Source organism: Malania oleifera, chromosome 2, assembly GCF_029873635.1.
Source record: "Malania oleifera isolate guangnan ecotype guangnan chromosome 2, ASM2987363v1, whole genome shotgun sequence".
Classification (NCBI taxonomy): domain Eukaryota; kingdom Viridiplantae; phylum Streptophyta; class Magnoliopsida; order Santalales; family Ximeniaceae; genus Malania; species Malania oleifera.
Window position 1 is genome coordinate 67,504,815 of NC_080418.1, and position 12,551 is coordinate 67,517,365.

General features: G+C 36.5%; 1 protein-coding gene across 4 annotated transcripts in view; it reads left to right on the forward strand.

Moving 5' to 3' along the window:
- Positions 1–11,786, forward strand: part of LOC131148609 (mitotic checkpoint serine/threonine-protein kinase BUB1) — a 41,968-nt gene extending 30,182 nt beyond the window's left edge. Inside the window, exons 11-15 of one of the 4 annotated variants that reach the window (XM_058098442.1) lie at positions 10,416–10,476; positions 10,606–10,744; positions 10,837–10,954; positions 11,179–11,397; positions 11,548–11,786. In XM_058098442.1, the coding sequence (XP_057954425.1) occupies positions 10,416–10,476; positions 10,606–10,744; positions 10,837–10,954; positions 11,179–11,368 (508 nt within the window). In that variant the 3' untranslated portion in view covers positions 11,369–11,397; positions 11,548–11,786. Of the gene's footprint in view, positions 1–10,415; positions 10,477–10,605; positions 10,745–10,832; positions 10,955–11,178 lie in introns of all 4 variants that reach the window. The other 3 variants (XM_058098441.1, XM_058098443.1, XM_058098440.1) reach the window with 3 other exon arrangements.
- The last annotated feature ends 765 nt before the right edge of the window (positions 11,787–12,551 follow it).

The following is a 12,551-nucleotide window of genomic DNA, read 5'->3' on the forward strand; positions in this document are numbered from 1 at the left end:
AATCACAATATCCTACTAAAGCATAGAAGTAGAATTCCAAGGATTGTGACACATGGAGTACTTGCCCACCTGGTTTGGCAACTGCTGAGAACATGCCTACAAAGCCATAAAGATGTTCTAAATAATTCACGCGCTATTGTGTATTCTAAAGTTGTGAAACTTCACACATGCAGATCTTTTTAATGCGTTAAGTAATTGCCAGACCATGTAAGCCCATTAATTTTGGGATCAGGTGAGGAATGGTGCAGCTGGGAGAATCCCTAAGGGCAATGTACTAGCAAAAGGTTTCTTATGTCTACAAGAAGATGCCTTAGGAAATAGGCAAAGTGGTTAAGAATTTGGAAATTGAGTAACAGTGGCCAAGAGGCAGTGAGGTGTTGGGGAATAAAATTCGGCCATTGAACAGGAATCATATAGAAAGATCTCCCATTTGTCATTCCCTTATTCCCTCCATCACTATGGTTGTCCTTTTTGTCGTAATTCTCGCGGATATTAAGGGAGACCCCAACAACTTGTCTCTAAAGATCTCCAGTATAAGATTCTTCTCAATTATCTGGGATATCCTACATTAATACGCTCTTAGTTTCTATTTGAAGTCTCTTCTTGGAAAGATTATCAATTTAGTCCCAATCTCCCTCTCCAAGACAATTTAGCCTTAAGAGGATATAAACATTTTTCCAGGGTGAACCCAATTTCACCGTGTGCTATTATCAATGTATGAGTGAAATGCTTTAACAATTGATGATGTTTTTCCACATTTTTGTTACACCACAAAGAAGACATAAAAAGCACTTTCTCCTAGACCAACAAATATGGATAACACCCTAGCTTGTATCAATCTCTCCTCACAATTGGGATTTTGAGTGACAGTGCACCTAATTTTTTAAACCAATATATGTAGTTCCTAGCACATCAAATTTAGTGGTGGAGAGCTGAAGCTCCTTGTTGGCCCTTGCCATATTGGCCTGTATCCCTTATTCTTCTTTGCCTCTATCCAAAGAGAATCATTCAAGATTGTATGATCTTGCCAAGTTTCATTCTTTGGAATAGTGAGAAAACAATCATATTTATGGATCAATAGTTGTCTTATGTTGCCGTTTTCTTTACATTGAAACTTCTATATATGGAAAACCTCATGCTAAGGTGGTCATCTCTGTAGGCTTAGATCTCTTTTCTAGGTCTCTTTTATTATTTTTCTTTTTTTTTTGGGTGATAACAAAAGAAATTCATTAATAAGAAGAGAATTTGCAAGGGGGAGAAAAGGCATCTCCCAAAAAGTCTCAAACAAACCAGAGAAAAACTAAAACATCAAAAAACAGAAATCAAACCGACAACAATTCCTCTAATCCATATTTAAATCTTGAAAGCTAGCTTCTCTAAAAATTCCAAACCCGATACACCATAAAGAAGTCAATAACTGAATATTTTCCCACACCAAATACGAATTCAACTTCTCGGGAAAGAAATCCGCGCATTTCATTACCAAAGACCCCATAAGACTTCATACTCATTACACTTCCATAGAGCTGCCCTTTCCTTTTTTCCAACGCTTGCAAAAGAAGTGATTAACAAATCTTCCCCTGAATAAAGACAAACCAAACTCTCTTCCATAACACCAAAATATTTATTCCAAATCCTTCACGCAAAATCACAATGCAAAAAGAGGTGAGAGGCTGTTTTGGAATTCCTATAATTGAGCATACAAACATTTGGAGAGAGCCTTCAGTGGTCTCGTAATTTGCAGCAAGTTATTGGTATTAATTTTGTTAAGCACAACCAACCAAGTAAACAATTTAATTTTTAGTGGAGCTTTAACCTTCCAAATAACGGAATAAATAGGAAAGGGTTAATTTGAACAGGTAAAAAATTCAAAGAATTATTTTCAAGAAATAACTCCCAAATGATCTAGACACCAAGAATGAACATTCCTATTTGAGGATAATTTGCAATTGTTCAATAAAGACAACAAAGAAGACAACTCCACCATCTCCGTATCATTCAAATGTCTCCTGAAATGAAGATTCCAAGAGAATGAAAGCCCCTCCCATTATCCACAAAGAAAGAAATATTTCTATTTGGCTTAGAGAATCTTAAAAGATATAGAAAAGAAATGGAAAAAGAATCATTCCCAAGCCATGTATATTTCCAAAAACGAATTTGGGATCCCTCCCACCACAAATTTAGGGGCCATTTGGTATCACTGTCAAAAATTATAGAAACGAAAACTAAAAATTAGAAACTAACAACTTGTTTGGTTAATATTTATAAAACTAATACAAATTGAAAACTTAACTGAAAAATGCACATTTTTTTCTTCAAATTGAACAATATTATAAAAAATATGATTAAAATAATTACAAATAATGCAAATTAAAAAATACGATACTAAAAATGAAAATTATTATAACTATTTTACTTGATTAATATACTTTAAAAATTTACTTTACAATAAAAATTTTATTGCACATGACAATTGAAAAATAGTAAAAATATTTTTTTTGATTGGCTTTATTATTAATTTTTTGAAATTTACACATATTTTTATTTTAATTATGTTTAAACTCATATCATCACTTTATTTTAATTTTAATTTAAAAGTGTATAAAATAAACAATTTAATCGAAAATAGCTATTTTTGAATATTAAAATTTCTGGCAATAGGTTGCTAAAAAAACTTAAAACCATAAAAGTTGGTATTTAGTTTTTTTGCAAGCAATCGAAAATCGACAATACAAATAGAGAACTAGCAACATAAACAAAGGCGTTTTTATAATCTATTTCTTCATTATTCATTCCCCATACTAAATTCCTAGGGTCGAGGTAGTAATATCCTGTTTTGCAAAGATCCTCGGTTGGGGAATGTAGTTTTTTCCACCTCTTTTCCATGCCTTTTTCGCCTAAGCTCGGGGCAGGATGAGTCTATTTTTTCTTTTGTTCTTGATTTAGGTGGTCCTTTGCCTTTTTGGGATTTCCACTTTTGTAGATCGTTAAATGATTGGGAGATGGGAGAGCTATTCTCTTTGCTAGCTTTTTTAAATAACTGCCATTTTTCTTTAGAGAAGGATATACGGTCTTGGTCTCTGGATCCTTTAGGGGGTTATTCATGTAAATCTTTTTGTGATTTTCTGAATAGGTCAAATTTTTATTTTTTGCTTTATAGTTCCATTTGGAAGGCCAGAGTCCCCTTCAAAATTAAGGCTTTTTATCTAGTTGGTTGTGCTTGATAGAATTAATACCAATAACTTGCTACAGGTTAGGAGACCTTTGAAAGCTTTATCTCTAGACATATGTGTGCTCTGCTTTAATTGTTCAGAGTCATCATCGCATTTGTTCATTCATTGTGATTATGCTTAAAGTGTTTGGAATAAGCTATTTGGAGGCAAATGTTGGTTGAGTTCTAAGATAGTCGAGGATTTCTTGGCAGTGACTTTTGCTGGATTTGGTAGGAAAAAGGAAGGGGCAGCACTTTGGAAATGTGTTTTTTTTTTTTTTTGTTGCTATTTTTGGGGGATTGTGGATGGAGTGTAATTATGGACCCAGCGGGTGACCCATGACCTGCCCATTTAAGTCGGGTTTGGATTTAGTAGAAGGTAACCCATTTATAGATGGGTTAAAACCGAACCCGACCTGTTTAATAATGGGGAGTCAAACCTGCAAGAGTGGAGTCCTTGTGTGGACAAGACCCACGAGAATTGAGGGAGTTGACCCTCTGCAAAAGCAGTGCTCGCATGGACAAGTCAAATTGAGGGAATTAAACCCCTGAAAGAGCAAAGTTCTTGCACAAACAAGCTAGTGAGAATTAAGGAAGTTGACCGCTTGCAAAAGTAGAGGCCTTTGCGTGGACAAGCCCATTAGGCGGTGATCTCTTTCAAGGAGTGGAGTCTCTGCGAGGCAAATCTTTCAAGGAGTAGATCCCCTGCAAAGGTGGACAATGATTCCCTGTGTGCACAATCCCCATTGGAGTTCACTGCCGCAGGAGTGGAGTTTAGGGCAAAGTATATTTCAAATATCCTACAAATTTCTTGTTAGAAGCCATAGAGATTAAAAATATTCAATCTTAGTTAAGTTTTCTAAAGTAAAATGGGAATGACAATTCCTTTTTGGAAAAACTTTTTCCATAAAATCAATGTGTCTAACCCTAGAAAAAATTCTCTAAAAATAAATATTTTTTAAAAGATAATGCATTATTATTTAAGAAATCACATTAAATGCTATATTCATGGTTTCAAAAAAAAAAAAAAAAATCCACATAAATAATATTTGACTATTGTGCGATCTTATTAATTGGTTAATAACTCTTTTTCATTCAAAAGCAGTTCCTTGCACCACGCAGACAAGCATTGCAGCAATGGATTCCCCATGCAAATAGGGCTTATGGGAGTCAATCCTCACGACAATGCTGAGTCCCTACAAGAACCATCTCCTTATGAAATTCCGACTCCAGCACGGACAAGTCTCACTTGGAGTTGGTCCCTACAGACAAGCCTCATGGGAATGAGTCCCCGCATGAACAAGGCTTGTGGGAGACAACTCCGAGTGCTGACTCCCCACAAGAACCATATCTATGGGAGTCGACCTTGTAGGAGCGGATCACTGCGAGGGCCAGCGCCGTGAGAGTTGACCCCCCAAAAGAGCAAATTTCTCAAGGGCAAAGCCTCTTGGAAGTCAACTCATGCAGGAACGAATCCTTGCAAAGATTAACCCTGCTTTTACTAAAAATTTCTCTACTTTGCACTATTAAAAAATATTGCATTTAACAAATTTGATACATGGGAATTTTTGTGGAGCATCTATAGGTCTTCTTGTATAGAGGGTTAAATGTAAATGTGTAAAAGTATCGGTATGCTTTAAGTTGTGAAATTGATGACCAACATCAACTTTGCATGTGCTCAATTTTAAATTAATTACTAATTATGTAAGGGATTGGTGACAGAGACTTGTGGTTGCGTCTCTATCAGTCCTGGTATTGGGATGCTCTAGAGAGTCTTGATTTGGTGGGCTCTAACCAGGGTATACTAAATGGAGTCTTGACCCTTTAGCCTTTTCTTAAGCTGCTAAAGAATTTCCCACATGTCGTTTTCGTGAGGCATGTTTCCCTTTATTTTATCTCATCTTAACTATGTTCATAATTGAATTTGCTTAATAATTTGTTATTTTTTCATCAATTGAGTTGTGTCATGTCATTCTTTTATTGGAGGACCACATCTTACACCATTTTGTGTTTTCTTTATAAATACCCTATCATTCTTCAATGGGGATTTGTTTGACACTTAAATAATTAAGCTCTCTCTCTCTCTCTCTCTCTCTCTAGATACCCACTAGTTCAGTGAATCCCTTTAGCCATCATAATACCTTCACTTATTAAAATCCACACTTGAGTTTTTTGGGAATTGCCTGATTGTCCTTTGTAGCCCTCTCCAGAGCATCCATTACTTTGTGCAACAAAGCTCTCCTCCATTGCTAGAAACCCCTCCATAGGGTGCTAAAGCAAGCCATGTCAGGATGCTAATTATTCCATATATATTGTATTTTTATCAATCTTCTTGGCATGGAGAACATTGTCTTATTGACAATGTTAAGCCACCACTTCACCTAAAAGCTTAAACAATTACAACATAGGCCAACAATGTATATATTGTGCAACTGAATGGGCAGCGGAAACAAACGATCTCATAATGCAGTAACCAATAGTGAAATATACAGAAAAACACAAGCACGCAGATTATATGAAAGTAATAAATCAATGACACGAAAAATTACATGGTTCGGCAATGCCTACATCCACGAGAGAAAACGACTGTGATTTTTCACTTTCTTTTTTCAAAAGACATGGATTACAACATACAACATGTATATATAACCATCCCAGAGGTTTTCCCCCCAAAACCCAACCTATACAACTTCCTAATTCAAAATTCGAAAACCAGCGCTTAGTAATTGAGCAAAACCATCGACATTTGATGTCGAGACCAAATAGTCAATATAATACTCCATAACACTTTGTTATTTGCCAAACATAATGCCATAGTCTAAAGTACCCACACTGATAGTTTGTGCCAGACTTGGTCTTGTACTAACCATAGCATACATTAAACACCCCACTGCACTAGTATAGGGGACCTTTGACATATCACGAATGTTATCATCGTCCTTGAGTACTGAGCGGTAGACAATTTAAAATGATTCGCCAACGGTGTACACACTGGTTTGGCATTAAGCATGCCAAAGCTATCCAACATCTTCTCCACAAAACCACCCTGAGATAACCACAATCTCCCTGTAGCTCTGTCCCTGCGGATCTCCAACCTAAGAATCTTCTTGGTCGGACCCAAAACCTTTATATCAACTTCTTTTCTCAACAGAGTTTCCAATTGATTAACCTCATTCAAAATCTTCCTAGCAATTAACATGTCATTCACATAAAACAACAAAAAAATCACCCATTTGCATCCTATTGCTCTTTTTCCCTTCTGGAAGCTTTACCAACTCTCACATCTGAATCTTATGCAGTAACTCCATATTCTCCACCATAGCACTCATCCATCTACTACATAGCCTCTTGAAAAATAGTTGGAACCTTGCTGGTAGTAATGAATGCATAAGACACCAGATCATCAAATTCATACCTGAGTGGTAGCCTCATAGTGCATCTGGGCCCATTGTGATCTAGTTGGTCTCCCAGACTAGAACTCCATGCATTGTGAACAATGTCATCTCTGCCTCGAGTCTGTAACTCCACCTACATCACAATCTCATTTCTGCTGCAGTTTATACTGTGATACTGCTGATCTCCCGAGCTAGAACTCCCTGCATTATGAACAACGTCATCTTTGCCCTGAGTTTCCAACTCCACCTGCATCACATGCTCATTGTTGCTGCAATTTTCTGGCACCTGTTTCTCTTCATTAACTTGAGTACGCCACACCATGGATTTCTCATAAAAAACCATGTTTCCACTGATCATCACTTTGTTTGCCATTGGATCCCACAGCTTGAACCCACCTTTCTAATACTTCAGAAAGATGTACCATCTAGAATTTGTAGCAAGTTTAGTTCTCACCTCACTAGAAACGTGCACGATTGGACATCCAAACAATCTCAAACCAGAGTAGTTTATTGCATTACCTGTCCACACCTCCCCTGCTACTTTCCAATCTAGTGATCCCTTGGCGACCGGTTAATAGAGAAACATGCCATATTCATTGACGTTACCAAGAAGTTTTTTTCAAGCCTTGCATACAACTTGAGACACCGAGCCACACCATTCTGTTGTGGTGTCCTTCGTATTGTGAAGTGTCTCCCTATGCCATGCTGCTCACAAAATTCCTTGAACACCAGCGTACTCAGTTCTATTGTCTGACCTGAGGATCTTTCTCTCGGTCTAGTTTTCCACCTCAGCGACAAGTTAAACTTGGCAAACATTTTTGACTTGCGCAGCATGATGTACACCAAGACCTTTCGTGAGTAATCATCGATAAAACTCACGAAGTACATGTCCACCTTGTGATGCTACTCCCATCGGCTCCCAAGCATCTGCATGAATGTAGTCAAGAATACCCTCTGACTTGTGTGTGGCTGTCTTGAACTGCATCCTGTTCTGTTTCCCAAGAACACAATACCTGCTCTAACCGCATATGCCTCAAGACAGCATTATCTGACTTAGAATCTACAGCTGCAGCTCCATCTACAACTATGGTACCCAGCAGTGCATAGATATTTCCCGCTAACATCTGTCTCTTCATCACTGTTAAGACGCCTTTACTCACCTTTATTACCCCTAAACCCGTTACAATCTAAAGTACCCAGTGAAATCACATTCTTCCGTAAATTCGGTACATGCCTTACATCACATAATGTTCTCATAACAGCATCATACATTTTAATTCTGATATTTCCTATTCCAACAATTTTGCTTGAAGCATCATTTCTCATTAGAATCGAACTAGAATTAACTGACTTGCAGGTGCTGAACCAATTTTTATTTGGTGTCATGTGATAAGAACAGTTTGAATCTAGGATCCAAGAATTTGTGAGGCGATCTGAACCCGATAAAACAGAAACCATATCACCATGATTGTTCCCTGAGTCTCCTTCCACTGCATTCGCAGATTTTGACAAAACATCTTGATTTTTTGCAGTCCCCTTTTTCCACTCCGGATAATCCGATTTTATGTGCCCGATTTTCCCACATTTAAAACACCGTATGTCCTTCCCGATCTGCGACCGATATTTATTATTACTTGATCCAATTTGGAACTTGCTTCTCCTATGCTCCTGGTTACCTTTCACCACAAGCCCTTCACCTTGTGAAATATCATCATAGGTTTTCTTCCTCTGATGAAAACCCAACGGAGCGCTTGTTACCTCTTCCAAATTCAAAATTTCTTTTCCTCATGTCAGAGTAGTAACCAAATTTTCATACGTTTGAGACGCAGGTAGGGAATTCAATAGCATCAACGCCTTGTCTTCTTCCTTGAGCTTTACATCAACCCGCATTAATTCACTTATAATCTGATTGAATACATTGATCTATTGGTTCAAATCTAAACCCTCTGCCATCTTAAGCTAATACAATTTCTGCTTAAGATACAACTTGTTCGTTAAAGACTTGGACATATATTGGCTTTCTAGTTTCTGCCAAACAACCACCGGAGATTCTTCATCCATGACGTGATACAACATGTTATCAACTAGACAAAGCCTGATAGTTGCCACAACCTTCGCTCCCAACTCCTTCCAACTTGTTCGTCCATGCATTTTGGCTGACTTCCATATAATGCCTTCACCATACCTTGTTGCACTAACATATCCTTAACCCTTCTCTGCCATAGTCCAAAGTTTCCTGTTCCATTGAACTTAATAACATTGAACTTTGTAGAAGAAATTCTAGAAACCATTATAACCTAATGCTTTGATACCAATTTATCGTGCAAATGAATGTGCAGCGGAAACAAATGATTTTATAATGCAGTAACCAACAATGAAATATACAGAAAAACATAATCACGCAGATTATATGAAAGCAATAAAACAATGACGCGAAGAATTACGTGGTTCGACAATGCCTACATCCAAGGGAGCAAATGACAGTGATTTTTCACTATCTTTTGTCAAAAAGGTATATGGATTACAACATACAACATATATATATAACCCTCTCGGAGGTTTTCTCTCTGAAACTCAATCTAGACAACTTCCTAATTCAAAATTTGAAAACCAACGCTGAGTAACCGAGCAAAACCGTCAACGGTTTCAGACATACTGCCAATGGTTTGATGTCGAGACCAAACGGTCGATATAACACTACATAACAGTTGACTGTTTCTTCTAAACTTGACAAAACTGTCGACGGTTTCAGGCAAGCCGTCGATGGTTTAATCCTGCAGACCAGCTTCTCTATTTTTCACCATGTTTTCTTTCGTACATGTGTTCCACTCAAAATATGAGCCACATATTACAGCAGTATATAAGTTGTCAAATGCTCCCTCCTCACATGCAACCCCATCTTGCATTTGAAGAGGAAAACATATTGAAATTGAACAGACATATAAACACAACCAAAATAAAATGTACCATAAACAAACATAACATGGAATAAAAAATTTACAATACTTGAACCCATGACCTCCTGGAGCAAGGGCCCTCATACAGTGTTTGATCTCCACTTCAGCTAAAAGCTTAGCCTGTTGTAATGAAGCCAAGACTGCACATCAAGTTGTGTAATAGACAAAGCTGTGGATAAGAATTTATATGCAAGTAGGAATTCAAAGGAATCATTTGAGAATGAATTCAAATTAGAGAAGAAAGCATTGCTTGCTGTAGAAAAAGAGACATAGTTTGTTTCCTGGAATTATTACGTGGGAACTGAAAACTTGAGTAATTATTTCTTTTTAGGGAGTATGTCCTCATGAAAGCAAATAAAAACATTGATGTACTTGTGCTAAATTTATTTATTTATTTTGCAAATTGATGGTGTGGCATTTTCTCTCAAAATTGAAATTATAGAAATTGAGTAGCTTGATGCCTTGAGGGGTTTCTCATTTATTTATTCTTTGGATGAATTAAATTCATTTCTCATAAAATGATGTGATTATGTAATCCTGATTGCTTGCTTGTAGTAGTGTCTATTGTTCTTGTCTTCTTTTTTCAGTTGTGCAGTGAGTGCTAAAGTTGACGTTATGGATCACTCACTATATAAATCCATGCCCATCCCTTCCAAAACTAACTTGGAACTCTCTCTGCAGTAAAATCTGCTTCTGTTTCCCATTTTCTCATTTTTAAGTCAGGTCATTGTTTGTATGAAAATAAATTTTCATTAGTATTCACACAAATATCCTCTACAATCTTGTGTATGATGCCGTGCTGTCTTATGGAGTTTGGCATGTAAAGACATTGATAACATGGGTTCTTGATAGGGACGATCTTGCAGTCACAAAAGAGGGTTTTCGCGACCGGCATGGCGCTTGGCATTATCAGGTTATTTCTGGTTGCTTTAGAGGCAGGAATTTTATTAAATCATCCAACTCCTGAGTTTTATTGTTGTAGTGTTGTTGCTGTTATGCTTTGATATCATCAGAGCAATTCCTAATTGGTTTTATTATGCAGGGACTTTGCCTTGTTGATTGGGGGAAGGGAATAGATCTGAATCTCTTTCCTCACAATGTAGAGTTCAAGGCAGATTGTAGGACTTCTGGCTTTCGATGTGTAGAGATGCAAGAGAATAAGCCATGGAAATTTCAGGCAAGTCTCTGCTTTAAATATTTAGTATTATATGGCGTGCTACTTTTATATGACTGCTTATGCGTTGTCACTTATGCATGACTGGACACCAGGTAGACACTTATGGGCTCTGTGTTGTCATCCATATGATGCTGCACAATTCATATTTGAAGATTGAAAGGAAAGCGTCTTCTGATGGTGGTTATATGTATCAGCCCAAATCAACTTATAAACGGTATTTTGAATTCTGTCTGTAGTTTGTGAATGAAATTGATCATGTTGAGCATTTTTCCTAGCATGAGAGGATCCAATTTTTTCCCTGATATGTTTTTTCTAGAGTTTATATCATACTCCAACTTGAAATTCTAGGGCTTATGTGTTGAAATGTTTAGCTGTCTTTTATTTCTGTGTTCCTTCAACTAGTGGAGTTTACCAGTTCTGCTTGTGCAACTGATATAGATATTGGAATGTTGATCTGTGGAAGAATCTTTTCACAAAGATGCTAAATGTTAATCCTAATGAAGACCACATGAAATTGCTTCAAAATGTAAGGGAGCCCTTCCAGGATTTCATGTGCTCAAAGCCTGAGCTGATTAAGAAACTAAAGCAGTTATTGCTGAAGCAGAAGGCTTCCTTGTGTTCTTCCTAGACATTGTTCATTTCCTGAAGGTTCGTCTGGTTATCTTTCAATCTTTGATTTGTTTACTGAGCAACCCTAGACAATTATACAAGGTACGAACATTTCAATCATAGCTCTGCTCTCTTTTTTTCCCCCTTTTTTGTTTTGTTTTGTATTTTGTATTTTGTTTTTGTTTTTTTTCAACTTAGTGAAGTGTGTCCAGTCTACTGGAAGGGCTGTCACAGAAAACTTGCAGGTGTAGAACTCAAGTCTTCTGAAGAAGCATTATGTGTATATATTATTACCTTGTTGTAAGTTGTCAGTCTGCCACTTTAAAGAGGTTGAAGGTATGTAAAATATAAATATATAGATTTGTATGATTTGTTATCAACATAGTTTGGATATGGATAGTGAGATTTTTTATAATTTTACAAATTATTCATGCTCTTATCATTGCCCAACTTGATATTGGAATGTTGCACTGGGTGCTGTGCTATTAATTTTTTGAGATAATTGTTGTTTGGAGATCTAAAATTGTGTTTGGAAGCAGGGATGCCAGACTTTCAATTTGAATTTGTGTGAAATTGGTCAAAATTCAGTATAATTTTGTATGGCATTTTTCAAATCTATAAATTCAAATTTCAGACTCCAAACTCCCAAATATGAGAGGAGCAATCAGGCCACCTTATTTGGTGAGGCCATAATCGCCAACTTATTGATAAATAAGAATGTACCAAATCAGCAATCTAGTTACTAATATATATGATTAATTTTCTCATTAGTATAATGTCTTGGTTTATTTTCACCTACTTTTAAGAATGGTCATATATAGTTATCCAATTATTTTTTATTTTACTTTCAGTTGGTATTAGTATTATTCACTCTCCTTTTTGGGCGGGCAATCTTGCCTGTAACTGCCTGAACCTCTTTGCTGTGTATTTTGAAGCTTATGATAATGCAAAGTGGATTATATAGTAAATGTAAGAGAAGTAATTTAATTCAATTATGAAATCCGACAATTTTTTTTTTTTTTTAAATGTAAGGAATAATTTAAATATCTTCACATATTCAACTTTCATATTTTATTTGAGAAAAATACACTTTTACCCCCCTAAACTATTTTATTTACTACAAATGTCCCCTTGAAGTTCTAAAAAAGTGACATTTGTATTCTCTAAACTATTTTTATGGTTATAAAATTCTCCTTTTCTTA